The sequence below is a fragment of the Myxine glutinosa genome, chromosome 7 (genome assembly GCF_964187855.1).
Source record: "Myxine glutinosa chromosome 7, kmMyxGlut1.1, whole genome shotgun sequence".
NCBI lineage: Eukaryota > Metazoa > Chordata > Myxini > Myxiniformes > Myxinidae > Myxine > Myxine glutinosa.
In genome coordinates, this window is record NC_136267.1 from 189,506,069 (window position 1) to 189,524,100 (window position 18,032).

The 18,032-nt window shown below is 41.8% G+C and overlaps 1 protein-coding gene across 7 annotated transcripts in view; it reads right to left on the reverse strand.

Moving 5' to 3' along the window:
- DNAJC10 (DnaJ heat shock protein family (Hsp40) member C10) overlaps positions 1 to 18,032 on the reverse strand; it is a 280,936-nt gene that overhangs the window by 26,559 nt on the left and 236,345 nt on the right. For all 7 annotated transcript variants that reach the window (XM_078782635.1, XM_078782634.1, XM_078782636.1 and 4 more), the window contains exon 19: positions 17,459 to 17,512. In XM_078782635.1, coding sequence (XP_078638761.1) covers positions 17,459 to 17,512 — 54 coding nt within the window. The remainder of the gene's footprint in view (positions 1 to 17,458; positions 17,513 to 18,032) is intronic.

Genomic DNA, 18,032 nt, shown 5'->3' on the forward strand with positions numbered 1-18,032 from the left:
AGACTTGGCTAAAGATGGTCGAAGAAGAAATGCGGGCAAGGGGGTTAAACAAGGGGAGATGCAGAAAATAGGGCAAAATGGAGAAGATTGTCATGGGGACCGCAAGGCTAACCCCCACTCTTGCAGGGAAAATGGCCTTAAAATGCCTGTTGTTGTTGTTGTTTGTATGTGTGTTCTTTTCTGGAGTTGGATTCTTACCAAGTGGTTTTTGAAGTCCTTTGATGTATATATTTTTGTAACCGAAGCAAAGTCCTCCATGTTTCATTAAAAATCAGCAATTATCTTAAACAGTTTGTGGACATTAATCATTGAGTCTCCTGTCTATCAATCAAGGCTAGATTAATTAGTTCCACAACAAATGGCGACCGTGACAGGATGCTAACGCTGGAGTGACCTGGAGCGACGGGGGAGCAGACAGGAGTGCGTGAAAGGTGGATGCAAAGAGCTTCGAACCATTGAAGGTAAGGGACAATTGTGTACCCTGTTAAAAGTCGTCTCCACCTCGCACGTACTGCACTCTCTCTTCCCTCACTCTACGTCATCTGGTAACATATTCAAGAACCAATTGCTGATTTTTGATGACCGTGCATCGTGTATGATGTGTGTTCATCTGTCTGCTTGTTTTTGCAGTCGTTTTTGTCATGCATAAGTGTAAAACTTACCGCAGGTTGATGTGTAATGTTCAGTGATTTGTGTTATATCTGATTCGGTTTGTGGGCACACCGGGCTCGGAACGAGTGAAATAACCCTTGTGTGTGTGATCTGGTGTGTGTGATCTGGTGTCTGTGATCTGGTTTGTGTTATCTGGTTCTGGCCATTTAAAGATTCGGTTTTTTGGGGGTACACCGGACGTTGATCATGTGAAATATGATTTGTGATTGTTGATTCGATCCGTTTTTGAATTGTTTGATTTCTTGATTTGAGTTGATCTGGAAATGTACAAATTCTGGTTGGGTTTGCAGTTCGCAATTTGGTTATTCGATTTACTGGTTCTGGTATGTGTATTATTGGTCATAGATTTGTGATTCGTGGAATTGTTTGCACGGCATTGGTTGCATTGTTGTAAGTAATTGTGTGCGTGTCTTGAATTGTCATAGGAAGAGTGGTTTCAACAGTGAAAATGGTGTGCATTGAAAATGGTGTGTAAGAGTTATGGGTGAGTGTGAATGAGAGTGTGATACAACAACAACAACAACAACAACATGCATTTTAAGGCCATTTTCCCTGCTAGAGCGGGGGTTAGCCTTGCGGTCCCCATGACAATCTTCTCCATTTTGCCCTATTTTCTGCATCTCTCCTTGTTAATCCCCTTGCCCGCATTTCATCTTCCACCATCTTTAGCCAGGTCTTTCTCGGTCTTCCCTGTCCTCTACTTCCTTCCACATTCATTTCCATCACTCTTCTCAACCAGTCACTTTCATCCTTCCTCAACACTTGACCAAACTATCTCAACCTGTTCCTCTTCACAGCATCAATCACAGGCTCTATTCCCATCATATTTCACAATTCATCATGTCTTCCTCTCTCTCAACGATACTCCGCACATCCACCGAACCATTCGCATTTCCACCCTTTGTTGCTGCTCTACGTTCATTACCCATGACTCGCTCCCATAAATCATAACACTTCTCACACATGCAGCATACACCTTTCCCTTCAGCTTCAACGACACTCCCCTCATCAGCACGCCACTTAGTTCCCGAAACTTCTTCCATGCACATCTCACTCCAGCAACCGTTGCCGAGTCTGATCCACCTTCTCCATTCAGCATGTCTCCGAGGTAGCAAAATGTTTTCACACCTTCCAGCTTCACGCCGTCTCGAAGATCCAACTCAACATTTCCTCCACCTGCAGCTCCCTCTGTGCACCCCTTACATTTGAATGTAGCTGCCACACTAGTTAATGACCCTCTCAGACCGCTACATTTTTGATGAACCCACTCAGCGCACATTGTACATTGAATGGAGTAAACTCCGACACCCTTCCTGCACACAGCACATAGCCACTTCCCAGTTATTTCCACCTCACCACATGCTTTACCACTTGCTATCACCTTCGTCTTTCCTATATTCACCTTCAGACCTTTTGTCTCCATACATTCCTTCCACTTGTTCATCTTTTCCTTCAGTCCATCCATACTTTCCGCAATCAACACCAGATTATCTGCATACAACTCCTCCCACGGTAAACCCTCCTTTACGTTCTGAGCCAGCACCTCGATCACAGCTACAAATAGTAGTGGACTTAGTACCGACCCCTGATGCACTCCCTCCCACCTTCACCTCAAACTCACCACTGTTCCCGTCCTTCGTCCTTACAGCTGTGCGCGCTCTTTTGTACATTGCCATCACTACTCTGATCAACCATTCCTCCACTCCTAACTTCCTCATTGCCCATGTCAATACTTCGCGTGGAACCCTATCGAATGCTTTCTCCAGATCAGCAAACCCAAGAAACAACTTCTTCCTCTTCTCCATGTACTTCTCCTGCAACTGCCTCACAATAAAGAGCGCGTCTGTCGTTCCTCTTCCTGGCATAAATCCAAATGGCATTTCGTCGATCTTCACCTTCTTCCTTATGCTCCTCTCCAACACCCTTTCCAATACCTTCATTCCATGCTCCAATAACTTTATCGCTCGGTACGAGCCACACTCCAGAGGGTCACCTTTCCCCTTGTATAGAGGGACGAGGGTACTCAGTTCCCAATCCACTAGAATGTGGCCTTCTTTCACCACCAGATTACAGATCTCTGTCATTCTCTTCACACTCCAACTTCCTGCTGCCTTCAACATATCTCCCACAACTCCCGTCGGCCCTCCCGCTTTTCTACTCTTCATTGCTTTTATCGCTTCCTCAACTTCCTTCTCAGTTATCTTCTCTGCCGGTCCTAAAACTGGGTTACTCTCTATGTTGCCATCCCATTCATTCTCTGTATTCAACAGCATTTCCATATATCTTTTCCATCTTCCTTTAATTCCATCTGGGTCCACAACGATTTGTCCCACTTCATCCTTCAAGCAACTCACCCCCATCACATCACACCTCTTTCGCTATCTGCTTTGCAATCCTGAATACCGCTCTCTGACCCTCTTCCGAATCCAAGCGTTCTCCGAACATTTTCCTACGTGCCTCCTGCGCCTTTGCTACTTCTTTCTTTGCAGCCTTCTTGGCTGCCTTATAACTTTCATGCTCTGCTTTTTCTGCTCCCGTACCCTTCGCCTTCTGCCACTCCTTGAATTTATTCCTCTTCTCATCAATCCTCTTTCCAACTTCATCATCCCACCACCATGTTTCCGAGTGCCTCGGTGGTCCTTTTGTCCATCCACATACCTCAGCAACGGCTCCCAACAGACTATCTTTCATTGACATCCAACCACGTTCAAGCTCAACCACATCATCCTCTACCCTACTCAGCCTCTCTTTTAATGCCTCCCTCACTGTCACCTCTTTCAACCTCCACATCTTCATTCTCGGTTGGTACTTCACCCGCTGAGCTCTCCCCGCACCTTTCACCCTTATGTCGCAGACAACTAAGTGGTGCTGTGAAACAGCCTCCTCCCCTGGGATCACCTTTGTGTCCCGGAGGTGCCCCCTATCTCACCTACGCACCAGCAGGTAAACGGTGTCGTCGACCCACCTGACGTGTATGTAACAAGCTTATTATCCTCTTTGTGGAACTGAGTATTACAAATCAACAAATCAGCTCCATCAGCAAACTCCAAAATCATTTCACCTTCTCCATTTCTCACACCATATCCGTAACCCCCATGAACTCCCTCAAAACCATCCATACTCCTTCCCACATGTCCATGTGATAAGTGTGATAGATAGATTTAAATATTTTTGGTGTTTGAAGACAGGCTGACAGCTGCAATCCACTTGGATTGTGACTGAAGCTGGCATTTGTATGGATATATATTAATGGAAAATGTATATTTAAATAGCTATTGTGTCATGACACACATCAAGGGGTATACCTGTACATATTTCCAGCCACAGAAGTTGACAAGTATTCTTCGATCTAGCTGTTTCCAGGTGATGACATTGTAAACATTTATGCTTGGTCGATTTATGAGAATTGCGAGTCCTCCTGAGAGATGTACATGTTGGCCTCTTGTTGGTTTTATACATTATACCCTATATTTATTTACATGTATGTGCATGACTTGTATGAGATTTGGACTGCCCTGTGAGTTTTTTGGGAAATCGGTATGTGTTGCTGGATTAAGTTTGATTGAGTGGTTGTTACCTATACTCTGGGTATATGGTGTGGCATGAAAGGTGAATTGGAATTGTGGTGAACGGTGTGGATGCAGGAGATGGGCAAGGACACAGTGAGCTGCTAGATGAGCTGTTGAGGTAGATTGGATGTGTTGTTGTTGTCTTGGGAGTTTGGTTGTTGCATTGCCAAAGGTTTCTGTGTGGTGTGGTGTCTGTTGATAGTGGATTACCTGTCATCTTGTGTGACGTGAGCAGGGATGTATGTAACTGCCTGAAGTCAGGAAAACAACTTCGGTTGCAATTTGGTTGAAATTGGAGGTTAACGTTGGCTGCAAATTGTCCGGAGTGCTCCGTCCAATTTCATTTTGGCATTTAAGAAAATTCACTGCGTTTCATTTAATCTGATAAACGGGCTTGGTTGGGCCAGAAAAACATTCCTCTCCCACACCAGCCAAGCTCGTGCTGCGGCCTTGGATTTTACACACGTCGAACTGTCGGTTTAATTGGCACAGGGAATGAAATAAGGAGAGTGTAGGGGGAGGAAGTGGACATTTGTGGATTGGGAACCAGCTAACTTCAATGGGACCCTGGGGTTGTCCGTGTGTCTATGTGTTTGTCTGTCTGTTACGCTGAACTCTTGGATGTATCGGTGTGTGGGGAGACCGAGGGACTTTGGAGGTCGGGGTTGTGGCAAGATGTAGACAGATGGGAGGTTGCGATGTTGGTGCCGTGGATGCAGTGTCCCAATTCTGGTAAATTGGTATTTACACAGCGCTGGAATTGGTGGTGGTACAAAGATTGGTGCATTTTGTAGAACACTCCGATGTGACGTGTCAAGGGTCATTTCGGGCAAGCTAAACGTTGAACTAGTTGATACTGAAGAAATAGATTCTTGAAATTTGAGTTACTAGTTTTAATTGGTGACCAAATTATGTTACCGCGTTGTAAATAGTATGGAGATTGAAACAGGATTGTAAATTCTATGAGACAAAGTGTAGACTAATTTTTATTTCACTTCCAAATTTGTTGTGGACGTGGTCCTGTGTGTCTTAAAGTTGTGGACAAGATTAGATAAAATTGTTGTAGACAAACAGTGTGTGAGACAAGTTGATTTAATTTTAGTAAGAATAGTGATGCTAAATTGGGATATGTGTTTATTGTCAAAATCTTTTGAGTGATATTCAACGTGGGGAGGGTGACAAGTGCCGTGGGATTGTAAAGGGTTGTGAGTGGACGAGAAATTGGGAAACGTTGCTGAAATCCATGTTCTCCCCACCACAATGCAATTCACACATACACAAGTTGGACGAGTTAATTTGTTGTGAGTGCACCCATGTTACAGGAGGCGTTGGTGAATGAGACCACCTGCATACCTGTCCTCTCTGCACCCTCTCCTCTGCTGCTCACCTTGCACGATGCATTTGATCTGAATTAAGAGTTAACGAGGACTTACGAAGCCCAGAGATTTTGTGGACATTCAACTTTGAAAGACCAAAGTGCTTGCAAAATGGATCCATGCGGATGCCAACAACATGTGCTGCCAAAGGCAGGACTGGTTGCGTGGACTCTGAAGTCCATTCCAAGGAATGCTGTTGAATTTGAGTTACGAGTCTGACGAAGGAACAGTGAGCTCAGCCAATGGCAGCGCTGACGACAAATGATCTGGTTTCTGAGTTCCCTGTTTTCAGACACTGCATGTCTTCCAACACGTAGTGTGCTTGACACCCATTGAAACTAGAAACAGCTATATCGTTTTTCCTCCATGGAGCACACATCCATGCACTTCTTTCTCCAATACCGACATTTACACGATGTTAAGATATTGGCATGGCACAAGTTTCCACCTTTGAATTCGAGAAATTAAAACGATAAGAACATTGCTTTCTGCAGGAAAGGGGTTTTAAATCATTTATGTTGGATTACCACAAGGGAATAACAATTAATAGAGGATTTGTGGAATTTGGAAACTTGAATGGACTACGGTTTTATATAAAGTAAAAAATTGAGTTTAAATGATAAAACTGATGTAAATATGTGGGTGGAGTTAATATACTGTACAGACAGTTTTATTTTGGGGAAAATGATTATAATGAGGAAAATTTTGTTGGAAATATTGTGAAACCTACATCGATGTACGGAGGGAAGATAAGGGGTAATGTGGTATATGAACTTTTATCAAATACCCACCAACAATATGTGTTTGTATGCAGTTACAGGGCATACCTTTGGCTAATACCCGAGATGGAATGAGACACTAAATATGATATTACAGTAACAGAGGATGTAAAATAAACTCACTTTTCTAATAATTAGTCCTGTTGCGAGTGCCATGTGAGTTCACCATATTTAACACCCCCCCCCCCCCCCCCCCAGATAAGAGGAGGGGGTGGCAGGGGGGCCTTGCGACTTGGCATATGATATTCCACACTTACGTCTAATAAATGGTTCCCATTTGAGTGACACATGCCTTGATATAATGAGGATAATGATAATAATGATAATAGACTGTGGGGCAAGCCCATTTAAGATGTTATTTCGTAGTCCCCTCATTGGCAGAGGCCAAAAACCTCTGTCAAATGTATGAAAAAATATAATAATCGCAAAATCGTTTTGTTCTCTCAATAAACATCCCGTCTCTTCTTGAAAATCAATAAAATAAAAGCTTTATTCGGTCTCGGAATATCTGTTAAAATCGGCTATAAATAACCCTGCATCGACGAAATGAACCAATCACAAAGCAGTTAAGGCATCCTCGTTCGCGACTGAAGAATACTTGACAACAACATGGCGGATGACGCCACTTCCGCGAAAGCCGTGGTAGCTGATAAAAAACATGTTTCATTCACTTTTCTTCAGTAAATGAAGCCGTTCTGAAACCATTTACCGATACAACTTGGTCCAGAGCATTGGAATGTGCTCAGGTTTGGAAGAGTTCTGACGGAGAAAAGGCCAAAATCGCCACCGATTTCATAAGATCCATCGGCGATAGCTCGGACTGTGTGCAATTAGATCTACCCAGTACCAGTACGACAGCTACGACTACGAGTACGAGTGATACGAAGCCTCATAATGCTCGATTCCATCGGCGATGCTATCAGAAATTCACCGATAAATCTAAGATAGAACAAGCCCAAAGAAAGAGAAGAAAGCCTACAAATGACTGTCCTACAGAACTAATCAAAGGTGAGCTTCGTGGGTATTATATTTACTAATTTAGATGTGATCTAGTGATGATGAAAGCCTAGAAAATTTGGCTTAGAAAGGCGACATTGACAACTTCGATCACAGATTTTGAAGTGAAAAAGTGACATTTTCCATTTTCCATTTATTTGTCATGGGTGCGGTCAGCTTTGTTTACCAATGTAAATTATGTTTCCCGAACAAAGAGTGATGATCTAACATTTCGTAACGAGCATGACGGAGGCAGTCGCTGCAGTAGACCACTCCACCACCATTTGTCATAGTCAAGCTAACCATGTTTTTATGAAATATAATCGATATTCATAGAAACGTATTTAAAACGATATTAAAAGATTCAAAATCCACCGTGTGGCATAAATTACCATCATATTGATATGGATCCAGCTTCGTCTCTGTGCTAGCGCACTGAGACGACTTTGTGTTTATAGAAGTAAGCTAAGCGTTCAATTGTGCATGTTCTGTCCGAGAATGAATTATAACAACAATATTTTTTTATACTTACTCGGTAGGCTTACTCAGTAGGCTTAGTCGGTAGGCTTACTCGGTAGGCTTAGTCGGTATGCATTTTCATAAAATTGTGCAATGGCTGAGGTCTTCCAATTTTGTTCATTCTATCGAGGAGAAACTTGGGCCTTTGCCTCTTCCAATAGCAAAAACTGATGGTTCCTTAGTCAAAACCAACAAGGCAAAGCTCCTTCATATGTTAGAAGAGGTAAAAGTGCCAGAAACTGGTGAGATACCACTGGGGCCTCCAAAATGTGGTGTTTGGATTGTGGATGGCATGGCGCTTCTTCAACAACTAAACCAGAAGAATATGCCGCAGAACTTTGGGCAGCTTGCTGTTAAAATACTGAAGCAACTGGTCAACGTCAGCTTCTTGAACAAATCTCAGTGTATGCACTTTGTAACTGACACCTACCCTGAAGTCAGCATTAAAAATGCAGAGCACAAAAGAAGAGCTGCCAGTAGATCACAAAAAATAAAGATCGCAAAACCAGAACAAAAAATTCCTCGACAATGGAAAAAATTCCTCGCAAACGGCCACAACAAGCATCAGCTGGTGAAATTCCTTGTGGCAGAATGGAAGAGATGCAAGGCAGACCAGCTCAAAGGAATTCACTTGGTTGTAGCCCATGAAGACAAATGTCATTCAATTTGTACAGACACAGACGGAACTGTCAAGTTTGAAGCAATAGAAGAATTATCCTGTGATCCCGAGGAAGCAGATACTCGCATGCTATTACATGCCAAGTACATAGCTGCTACAAGTAACAGCCCACCAGTTATCATCAGGAGCCCAGATACAGATGTATTTGTGATCGCCTTGGGACTTACTAATCAAATCAGTTCACCGCTGTACTTTTATACTGGTAGAGAGGACCAAATGCGCACAATTGATGTCGGTGCTGTTCAGCAGGAGTTGGGAGATGAACTGACGGAAGCTCTCAAAGGATTCCACTGTTTCACCGGTTGTGATTCAGTCAGTTCCTTTTATGGAAAGGGGAAACAAAGAGCCTTTAAACTACTGCAGAAGAATCCCACCCTTATAGAGTCATTCAAGGAACTTGGTACATCTTATGACATATCTGAAGAGATGGTCAGTCGTCTGGAAGAGTTTGTATGCCTACTGTATGGGCAGAAGGAAATTACTTCAGTAAATGAAGTGAGATATCTCATGTTGAAGACAGCAACCAGAACTGAAAGTGTCATGCCCCCAAACCAGGACTCCCTCAAAAAACATCCAGACAGCTAACTATCAAGCCAGCATCTACAAGAAAAGCCTGGTGCAACACCAGGATCTGCCATCTCCTGCAGGCAATGGTTGGAAGATGGATGGCAATGAGCTCACAATTGACTGGATGGACCTAGCTCCAGCTCCTGAAAGTGTTCTAGAACTTGCATTCTGCAGATGTAGGGGATCAAAGTGTAAACCTACAAATGCTGATGAGTCATGCTGCATCTCTCTTGGACTGAGATGTACAGATCTGTGCCAGTGCAAGAAATGTGAGAACATTCAGCTCCCAACAGACATTGAAGAGACAGAAGACCCCGACAATGGTGAAGGTGGTGATGAGGAATATGGAGAGGACCTGTAAGTTCGCAAGTAAGGTGCTCAATTATAAAAGAATATAATACAAACATAAAGTGTATGCTACTCTATATATGACAAGGCAATTTCACCGAGTATATTTTACTAAATAAATTGGTAATAACATGATCAGACAAGTTATGTCGCTTTTTTGTGCAGATTTTTGATTGGGTTTAATGATCTGAATGCGTTTTCATGAACTGTCCGTTACAAAATGATAATAATCTTTGGTTAGGTTAACCCATCCAGGACGAACCCCAGGTATTAGTGGTTTGGTGAAATAACTGTTACAGTCATAAACATCATACACACATGAGCAGAAAGAGCAAAAAAAAAAATACAAACTTTGAGCCCATTTTTGTCACAGTGCAAGATATAGTTCATTCACAGCTATATTTCTTAATGTGAATAGCACTAAATCATCAAATTGGCAACAATGGAACATTCAAAATCACTATTTTCCCATTCAAATTGGCAATTTTATGGCTTATAATTAAATTTATGTTTATATTTTCATTTCTAATAAACTACATCCCTTTGTAAATACTTTAATAGTGCAAGAAAAAAAAAATTGCCAATTTGACTAATAGATTATCTATCTATAATTCCAGTAATCTCTGTACGTCTGTACGTTTGTACGTCTGTTTGTCTGTGACCGCTGTTTCTCGACAACCACGGGTCCGATATACTTTTAACTTGCCAGGTATATTGCTGGGGACCCGAGGATGTGCCTTTTCAAGGTTTCATATTAATCGGACAATTACTTACCGAGCTATGTCCAAAAAACGATTCAACCAATCAGAGAGCAGCGAACGATCGCGTGTGCCGAACGTGGAGGACACACTCTGCCTCGGATGGCACATTTGAGAGCGTATTCATTTATTTCACGTTTGCAAACTATGTTGGCGTTAAACTATGTTTTAAAACTAATAAAACCGAATTTGCGATTCATTCGCTTTCCTGCGCGTTTGTGCACGCGATGGCGATTTCTTTACCAAACTCCGGAAGCCGTTCGCTTTGGACCAAACCATTGCATGTAAATAGAGGGGGGGGATTGTCACCGTACTCGCAAGCCGTTCGCTTTGGACCAAACCATTTCATGTAAATAGAGGGGGGGGATATAATTTTAGATATAGATATAGTACGGGCAATGCCCTAGTATAATTAATGTGCACTAAAAAAATATGGAACAATGCATTTTCTTCCTTGGTAACTATTGACAATTCAATTTATAAAGTTTATTTCCAATGCCAATGAGGAGATTACGAAAATATTTATCCAAGACATTAATAAGCCATCGCCCCACTGTCTATATGGAATTCCGACGCAAACAAGTGTATATAAAGCATGGGTTTGTGTATTTTTCAAGACATTGCTGAAAGTGGCAGTATAGATGCCTCACAATAAGATAAGATGTTTAATAAACAAAGACAGATGTGATAATGGACAAGAGCTCACTGAGATGAGCCGGATGACTTATGAAAGGAGATTTAATAATACTCCCTGAAAATGGTAATATTTTGATATGTACCAGGGAGTGGGTTCTGGGTAAAGATTTGCTGAATTAATAACACAAGAAATGATAATGGTAGACTTGAACGTATCTTGATTTATGGAAGTAGAATGATGTGATGATTGAATAATTTCAGGATGCTGGTTAAATTTAGTGAGATATTTTGAAACCAATATGAGAGTTATGATTCTCGCTTATGGAAGTTGGAAGACAGTTCCAAGCTCCTCCACAACAAGGAATCTATAATTGACTAAAGTAGAGATGACATCTTTTGTTTGTGCTATGAAAACTTAATAAACTGTAATTGCATACGTCATTTGCAGATGAGTAATTTGGTAAACCAATTTGGTAAACAAACTTTATTTGGAAAATATTTCCAAAGGTCTATTAAAATGTTACAGTGTGACAGTCGTCAGAGAAAAAAACCCATTGGATGAATATAAGATCTGTATATATGTATATAATATTTTTGCAAATAAATTGTCGAATAAAAATAAATAGATAACAAGTCAGGAGACGACGATGGTTCACGAGCGAGCGGTATTCAATGACAAAGGACGGACTATAACCGAAACAGGCCCAGACAGGCCAAGCCCGGAAATGTCAAAACGAAGGTTACTGACCTTGAAATGAGATAGAAAATAATGTATAATCAGTTATGGGGTTAGTTAGCGACACAATACCGAAAATTCGGATAGATTCCGACAACTTTGAAAATTTGACCTGTGTGACCTTCAAAGGTCAAATATTCTGAAATTTGTTAGAAAACTTGTATTTCATGATGTATGTGATAATATAAGATCATGTACGACATTTCACCCTATCAGGAAGCGAACAATGTAATAAAACCATCAAAAATCGACTTTTCTAAATTTCGTGACCTTGTGACCTTGACCTTGGGGCAAAAATGAAAAATCGAGCTCCATGGGCCTGGACACATGACATTGGCCTAACCAAATACGAAACCCCTGGCAGATTCCACCAACTCCCTCTGAGAAGATGTAGCTTGAACTTGATTACCCCCTAAAAAGACATCTTTTTCGGGCGTGGCTCCGCCCACAATGGGCGCAATACGCCCACTATATGCAGGACACAACTAGATCATGATATCAACCTCCCACCCAAGTTTCATCAAGATCGGATTATATCATCGGGTAGTTATGCTGCGGACAGACAGACACACAGACGCACACACATGACGAATATAGTGGTCACTTGATAACTCGTGAACCAATAGGAACGGACGTATACAAGGCGTAGTTGACATGTTTTTTTTTACAGATGATCAGGTGATGGGACATAAGGAAAAGAGAAGTTTAATGGGAAGTGTGGAAACACCTTTAAAACCTGATAGATTACACGGAATCAATACTTTTCTGCATTAAGCCCACACAAGAAAGAGCTCATTCATCTATCTATAATTCCAGTAATCTCTGTGTGTTTGTTTGTTTGTACGTTTGTACGTTTGTCTGTGACCGCTGTTTCTCGACAACCACGGGTCCGATATACTTGCAACTTGCCAGGTATATTGCTGGGGACCCGAGGATGTGCCTTTTCAAGGTTTGAAATTAATCGGACAAGTACTTACCGAGCTATGGCGATTTAGCCGTTCGCCGTTCGCTTTGGCGTTGCGAATGGACCAAACCATTGCATGTAAATAGAGGGGGGGGTTCTGTGGTCGTTGCGAATGGACCAAACCATTCATGTAAATAGAGGGGGGGGGGGGTTCTGTGGTCGTTACTGCCACGTGGTTTCAAAGTTTTTTTTTGTTGTTGTTGTTTGCACGCATGTTTTTTTGCACCCACGTACGGGCACGCCCTAGGATGTTTACACACACACACCCCTACACAAATTTTTTTTTTTTTTTTGGCAAGGAACGGGCACCCACGTACGGGCACGTCCTAGCTTATATATAGTACGGGCATGCCCTAGTATAACAAATGAGAGTAATTATTAGAAATGTATACAGATGCCAAATTCTAGTGAGAATGGAAATGTACACATTGGAGGTAGTTCCTTTTGGTTGGGATGAATTATGTAGTCGTTTCCCAAGGATGCAAACAGTAGTCATCTAAGGAGATAGTGATGCCAGGTGTACAAGGTTGGGAAAGGAGGGTATAAATGTAATGAATTTGAGGATAGTTTTAACCCCAAAAAGGATTAGTTTGCTATTTCGACCTCGAAGTCGCGAAAATTCGAGGAAATACTTTTGGAGGCTGAGGTGCATCTATTAGGAAATTCATTTTCACCATTATATTGGTGATTCTGATTGTATTGTGCATCATCAAATGCATACCAGTGCTCGTGACTAAATGCGTCGCTGCTAAATTCTTCACAACTACATCTCCCAAACCTCCAAAAAATGCGAGGAGACTTTTGGGCGATGTGCATGATTGGTCGATATTGATTCCATTTGGCATCTCACTTTCACACTTCCCTCCACTATTTAAATGGTTCCTGACATGGAAGCCGAAAGAACAATTGGGCGCACTGATCTCGCAAATAAGGGATACTGCCAGACGATGGGTTAAGCAAAGTGGCCTACGTTGGAGACCTTTACTCACCTGTTCAAAGACCTGCCCGGGCTACAAGAAGGTATATCCGTGGAGAACTATTTGGCCAGGGATCCCTCAGGTGAATTTGAAAAAATTTAACCTGAGGACTGAACAAAAAAAAAACAGGAATTATTTGTGAAAGCAGGCTAAAAAAACTGAACGATTGTTCCTTGAAATGGAGTCAACTTGTGACTCAAACAATAATTCATTTTGACACTTCTAAATTGTGGTCAAGTATGACCAAAAGGGAGGAGATTGTGGGGGGAAATTAATTAATTGCGTACTTAATTTGTGTAAGTTAAGTGGATTTCCTTGAGCCTCCACCTGATGTTGCAAACACTTTAGTTTTAATTGCGTACTTAAGCTTCATAAATACATACATTGGTCAGCGTTGAGTGTATTCCACTTTATTTGTATGAGAGCTTTGGACAAGTTTGAAATTTGTGCAACTGAGGAATTCCCACAGGGCAGGCCAGTGTGGAAATGGTAGCTAGGGGCAACCAAGCTCCACGTCTCCACTCCCTCTTAAAATCAAATCACCACGTCTGAATTAAAAGGAATAAGCTTCTTCAAATTATAACAAATAAATGTACTCTTTATAAAAAAATATATATATATACAGTGGAACCTTGACTTACGAGTGCCCCAACTTACGAGTTTTTCGAGATACGAGCCGTCGCTCCGGCAGTTTATTGCTTTGAGATGCGAGCCGAGATCCGAGTTACGAGCTTTCGCCACCCGGTCATGTGGTTATCTTGCCGTTCAAGTACAGTACGTATCTCTGTCGTATAGCGATGCATTTTAGTTTTCGCATTTTGGTTATTTCGAGTTTACGCCGCCAGGTAGGTTCTGGTCACGTGGTTATCTTGCCGTTCAAGTACAGTACGTATCTTTGTCGTATAGCGCTGCATTTTTTTTTTCGCATTTTGGTTATTTCGAGTTCACGCCGCCAGGTAGGTTCTGGTCACGTGGTTATCTTGCCGTTCAAGTACAGTACGTATCTCTGTCGTATAGCGCTGCGTTTTAGTTTTCGCATTTTGGTTATCTATCTATAATTCCAGCAATCTCTGTGTGTGTGTGTGTGTGTGTCTGTGTGTGTGTGTGTGTGTGTCTGTGTGTTTGTTTGTCTGTGACCGCTGTTTCTCGACAACCACGGGTCCGATATACTTGAAACTTGCCAGGTATATTGCTGGGGACCCGAGGATGTGCCTTTTCAAGGTTTTAAATTAATCGCAGAAGTAGTTACCGAGCTATGTCCAAAAAACGATTCAACCAATCAGAGAGCAGCGAGCTATCGCGTGTGCCGAACGTGGCGAACACACTCTGCCTCGGACGGCACATTTGAGAGCGTATTCATTTATTTCACGTTGGCAAACTATGTTGCCGCTATGTTGGCGTTAAACTATGTTTTAAAACTAATTAAAACCATTTCATGTAAATAGAGGGGGGGGATTGTCACTGTACTCGCAAGCCGTTCGCCGTTCGCTTTGGCGTTGCGAATGGACCAAAACATTTCATGAACCAAACCATTTCATGTAAAGCGTTCGCCGTTCGCTTTGGCGTTGCGAATGGACCAAAACATTTCATGGACCAAACCATTTCATGTAAATAGAGGGGGGGGATATAATTTTAGATATATATATAGTACGGGCATGCCCTAGTTTAGGAAAATTTCATGTTCATGTCGAACATTTCATGTTCATGTTCATGTTTTCATGTTCATGCCATGCCAGGCCACAACTTGTTCAGAGTGCCGGCGATAGCTCGCCTTCTCTTTGTGGAAAACACGGTGAGATCCTTAACATCCAACAACTAATGGGACGCAAACGGGGCGCCCAGTTTAGCGGTACACACATTGATGAATCACCCTGCCTGTGATTCACCCATGACAGGTTATAGCTGGGTCGGGATTCAAACCCAGGCTGGACAGTTTAGACTTTAGAGTCAAGTGTGCGTACCTCCAGTCCAGGCCATCCTGCCAACTTGTATGCTGCATACAGGTGAAATATAAAGCGCGAGATATTTTTATATATACTGTATATTAAAAAAAAAATTGGTGTGGTTTTTGGCGGGCTGGAACGGATTAATAGCATTTCAATGCATTTCAATGGGGAAATTTGATTTGAGATACGAGCAATTTGAGTTACGAGCTCGGTCACGGAACGAATTAAACTCGTAAGTCAAGGTTCCACTGTATATATATATATATATATATATAAATATATATTTATTTAAAAAAAAAAAAAAAAACATAATCTTTGTATTCAACAAATAAGCCAAACAGTTCAATCTTGGTTTCATCAGACCACAGAATCTTGTTTCTCACAGTCAGAGTCCTTTAGGTGCTTTTTTGCAAACTCCAAGCGGGCTTTCATGTGTCTTTCACTGAGGAGAGGCTTCCGTCTGGCCACTCCGCCATAAAGCCCAGATCGGTGGAGTGTTGCAATGATGGTTGTCCTTCTGGAAGTTTCTCCCGTCTCCACACAGGATCTCTGGAGCTCATCCATCGGGTTCTTGGTCACCTTTCTTACCAAGGCCCTTCTACCCTAATTGCTCAGTTTGGCGGGGCGGCCAGCTCTAGGAAGAGTCCTGATTGTTCCAAACTTCTTCCATTTAAGAATTGTGGAGGCCACTGTGCTCTTGGGAACCTTCAATGCAGCAGAATTTTTTTTGTCGGCTTCCCCAGATCTGTGCCTCGACACAATCCTGTCTCTGAGCTCTGCAGGCAGTTCCTTCGACCTCATGGCTTGGTTTTTGCTCTGATATGCATTGTCAGCTGTGAGACCTTATATAGACAGGTGTGTGCCTTTCCAAATCATGTCCAATCAATTGAATTTACCACAGGTGGACTCCAATCAAGGTGTAGAAACATCTCAAAGATGATCAAGAGAAATAGGAGGCACCTGAGCTAAATTTCAAGTGTCATCGCACAGGGTCTGAATACTTATGTCAATGTGATATTTCATTTTTTTTTCTTTTTTTATAAATTTGCAAAACTTTCTAAAATCCTGTTTTCCCTTTGTCATTATGGGGTATTGAGTGTAGATTGATGAGGGAAAACATGAATTTAAACGATTTCAGCATAAGGCTGCAACATGACAAAATGTGAAAAAAGTGAAGGGGTCTGAATACTTTCTGAAAGCACTGTATATATATAAATATGGATATGATTTTTGGCAGCCAACCTTTTACAGCATGCCGTGTCTGTTTTTCCAAAAAAAACTGGTTTGGCCCCCTGGGTATACACTCATGCATGGAGTGCGTGCACGCACGCGCACACACACACACACACACACACACACACACACACACACACACACACACACACACACACACACACACACACACACACACACACACACACACACACACACACACACACACACACACACACACACACACAGACAGACACACACATCTTACGGTAACATTAGGCTATATTTACTCAAAATATTAGGTTCCTAACATATATAGTTTTCAGTGTATGCGAATTATTTAAGGTTCTCGAATAAAATAAAATTAAAAAAATCACCCTGTACAATCTGCAATGGTGCATCATGGGCAATCTTGATGAATGCGATGTGAATGCGACTGCAGTCATGGATCCCACACGAAAGAAACACTGGATATTAAGACACGGCATTGCATTAGCCCCAGGATGTGGTATCCTCAAGACCTAGAAGGAAGTCCAACTGGTGACCCATCTATATAATACACACCTGTAATATAGATTGCATAAGATAAATGGTGAAAAGCACAAAGAATGGTTAAAGCATGCATGCAATGGCACCTCACTCATGCACCTCCTCCAAGTGGGACCAAATCATGCCGTGACGACACGTTGTAAGTTCACTGCCAGGCCAGCGACATATATCTTACCTCAATGCCCAGGTTTTCAAAGAGTCAGCATTTCGTAACCATCCATTGTACAAACTGCAAAGACATTCAAAAGTTTTCTTTCCTCAACAACAAAAAGCACAACTGATGAATGCCATCATCACATGTTACATGTTGTCTGTACAGATGAGAACATATTGAGAAGAAAATAAAAGCTTGTTCATTACTATGAGTGCTGCTTCTGATCAGTTATTAACTATGATGATCATCACGATGAGTGCTGCTTCTGATCAGTTATTAACTATGATGATCATTACTATGAGTGCTGCTTCTGATCAGTTATTAACTACGATGATCATCACTATGAGTGCTGCTTCTGATCAGTTATTAACTATGATGATCATTACTATGAGTGCTGCTTCTGATCAGTTATTAACTACGATGATCATCACTATGAGTGCTGCTTCTGATCAGTTATTAACTATGATGATCATTACTATTAGTGCTGCTTCTGATCAGTTATTAACTATGATGATCATTACTATGAGTGCTGCTTCTGATCAGTTATTAACTATGATGATCATTACTATGAGTGCTGCTTCTGATCAGTTATTAA